At 57.6% G+C, this 2,590-nt stretch overlaps 1 protein-coding gene across 1 annotated transcript; it reads left to right on the top strand.

The window, feature by feature from the left end:
* Positions 1–826: 826 nt before the first annotated feature.
* Positions 827–1,204, top strand: LOC134805502 (uncharacterized). The gene has a single exon (XM_063778796.1). The coding sequence runs from the start codon at positions 827–829 to the stop codon at positions 1,202–1,204; it is 378 nt and encodes a 125-aa protein (XP_063634866.1).
* The last annotated feature ends 1,386 nt before the right edge of the window (positions 1,205–2,590 follow it).

Below are 2,590 nucleotides of genomic sequence, written 5' to 3'. Positions count from 1 at the left end.
ACAGCTTCCCCGCATGTCCACCATATGTTACGCGGACGACACAATGGTGGCTGTGCGGGGAAGAGAATTGGGGGAGACCCTGAGGAGGGCGGCGGTCGCCACAGAAATGATGATCGGCCGCATACGCCTGCTTGGGTTAAGGGTAGCCCTCCCGAAGACAGAGGCAATAGTCTTCGGAGGAAAAAGATGGTGTCTGCCCGCCAACTTGACGATCCAAGTGGATAGAGAACCTGTCCAGGTCAAGGCCAACATCAAATATCTTGGCCTGGTCCTGGACAGAAAGTGGGACTTCGGGGAGCATTTCATCCGACTTGCTCCCCGAATTGTGGGCGCGGCTTCCGCCCTAGGTAGGCTGCTGCCCAACGTGGGAGGACCAAGAGCCCCATGCCGCCGCCTCTTTGCGGGGGTTGTTAGAAGTATGGCCCTATACGGGGCCCCGATCTGGGCGGACCGGCTGTCGAGTGGGAACAAATCTCTGCTCCGGCGGCCGCAAAGGGTGGTGGCTCTAAGAATAATTAGGGCCTACTCGACAGTATCCCATGCGGCGGCGTGTCTCCTTGCTTGCACTCCTCCGTGGGAGCTCGATGCCCAGGTCCTAGCGGAGAGATACGTGCTGAGGGCGGAGGCCAGGGCTCGAGGAGAGCACTTGGACCCAGAAGCAGCAGAGCGGGCAGACCGAGAGGCTAAGGTCAGGCTCCGAGAGTTATGGGAGGACGGCCTGGAGGACGCCCCTTATGGAACACGCACCATAGGGGCAGTACTCCCTCATATAGAGGAATGGTTGAAGAGGAAACATGGGGCCCTATCATATAGGGCAACGCAGGTGATGACCGGACACGGCTGCTTCGGTCATTACCTGCACAACATAGAGAGGGAATTAGGGCCCCAGTGTCACGAATGCGGTGACCCTGATGACTCGGCCCAACACACCTTAGAGGTCTGCAGTCGTTGGGAGGAGGAGCGCCGTACTCTAACGGCAGCAATAAGAACGACGGATCTCTCGCTGCACAGCGTCGTTGCGGCCATGCTGGGCAGCGAGAGAAAATGGAAGGCGGTTGTCTCCTTCTGCGAGGAGGTCATCTCGCAGAAGGAGGCAGCGGAGCGGGAGCGCGAAGACGCGGCCGACGCGCCCCCGCTTCGGCAGAGACGAAGAGGGAGAAGACGTGCGCAGTACGCTGCGGTAAACCGCGTCCTCCCTCGGTAGGGCCAGTGGGTTGGGGCCCACATTGCACGGCCCTACACGTCTGGGGGGAGAATCAGAAGCGTCCCTGATTCACCTCTCTTTTGGTGCGGGTTCCCTGGCCTAATGCCGGGAAGAGACGGGGGGCATTGTGGAAGAATGAATGCGCGAGCCCATGATGCCCCCATACAACGTCTGAGAGGGTGAGACGCCGGAGTGGGGTTTAGTGGGTATTCTCTTTCCCTCCCTCTCGCTAGGAGAGGGAGCCGAAAGAGTGAGTCCCACATACCCTCCCCATTATGGCCTTCCCCAAGGCCTGGGAGGGATAGGTAGAGGGATAGGAAGGTTAGGATAGGTTAGGTTAGGTTAGGTTAGGTTAGGTTAGGTTAGGTTAGGTTAGGTTAGGTTAGGTTAGGTTAGGTTAGGTTAGGTTCTGTAGAAAGAGAGGAAGTAATTGCCCGTACTGGGCAAGATTTGTCGCTGCCGGCCGTAGTGCAAGCTATGCTCTCCGGCGAAGAGGTGTGGCAGACAATGCTAGAATTCTCAGAATACGTCATGGCCGGGAAAGAGGCGGCGGAGCGCGAGCGGGAGATTCAGGCCGAGACTGACCCTATGCGCCGACGTAGAATGAGACGCAGGCGTGCTGCGCACGACAGACGCTTGCCACCTTAGCATAGACCTCCGGGTGTCAGATACGGGGGCGTCTGACATCCATAGGAAAGAGGTCCTCGGGTAGGAGGCGTGACAAGTGTTCGGATACGCACTTAATGGAGGTTTTACTTGTGATGGGTCCTGATGGACTGTTGCTGGCGGAGTCGTGGATGAGTGACGCCGCGTGCCCGTAACTCCGCCCTAAGGCACCGAGGCGACAGACAGGGGTTTTAGTGGGTACACCGGATTCTCGTGGGAGTCCCACATAACCACCCGGGTGTCCCCGCGCCCGGGTGGTATGCGTAATGCATTTCCCCTGTATAAAAAAAAAAAAAGGTTAGGTTAGGTTAGGTTAGGTTAACTAGTAGCTCTAGCAAGGAGGATACAGGTACAGGGTCTCTCAATTTGGAAAACATGATGTGTGTGATGACCAAAAAGATTGGGCTGATGTTGGACGCGAGGCTGGGAGCCTTAGAGTTAGAGGGCAGGCTACTGCCAGCCCAACCGATGCGGCCCCCGCTGGCTGCCGACTTGAGGCGTCAAAATGAGAGGGTCACTTACCATACCCAGGAGCTTGAACCCGCTCCCGAGCCGGCTCCAAAACGAGGTCCTCCAAATTTGACGGAAGAACCTAAGAAGGGGCAAAAGAAGAGAAAGAATAAGAATAAGGCAACCCTTGCTGCAGCTGAAGCCGCCGCGGCTCGCGCACGCTCATCATCTGCTCCTCGGTCTCTGCCTTCAGCCCCCTTGGCCATGGAT

This window comes from Cydia splendana, unplaced genomic scaffold (assembly GCF_910591565.1).
Source record: "Cydia splendana unplaced genomic scaffold, ilCydSple1.2 scaffold_127_ctg1, whole genome shotgun sequence".
In the NCBI taxonomy this organism is placed as follows: Eukaryota; Metazoa; Arthropoda; class Insecta; order Lepidoptera; family Tortricidae; genus Cydia; species Cydia splendana.
The sequence above is the reverse complement of the archived record's forward strand: the minus strand, read 5'-3'. Positions and strand labels throughout refer to the sequence as shown.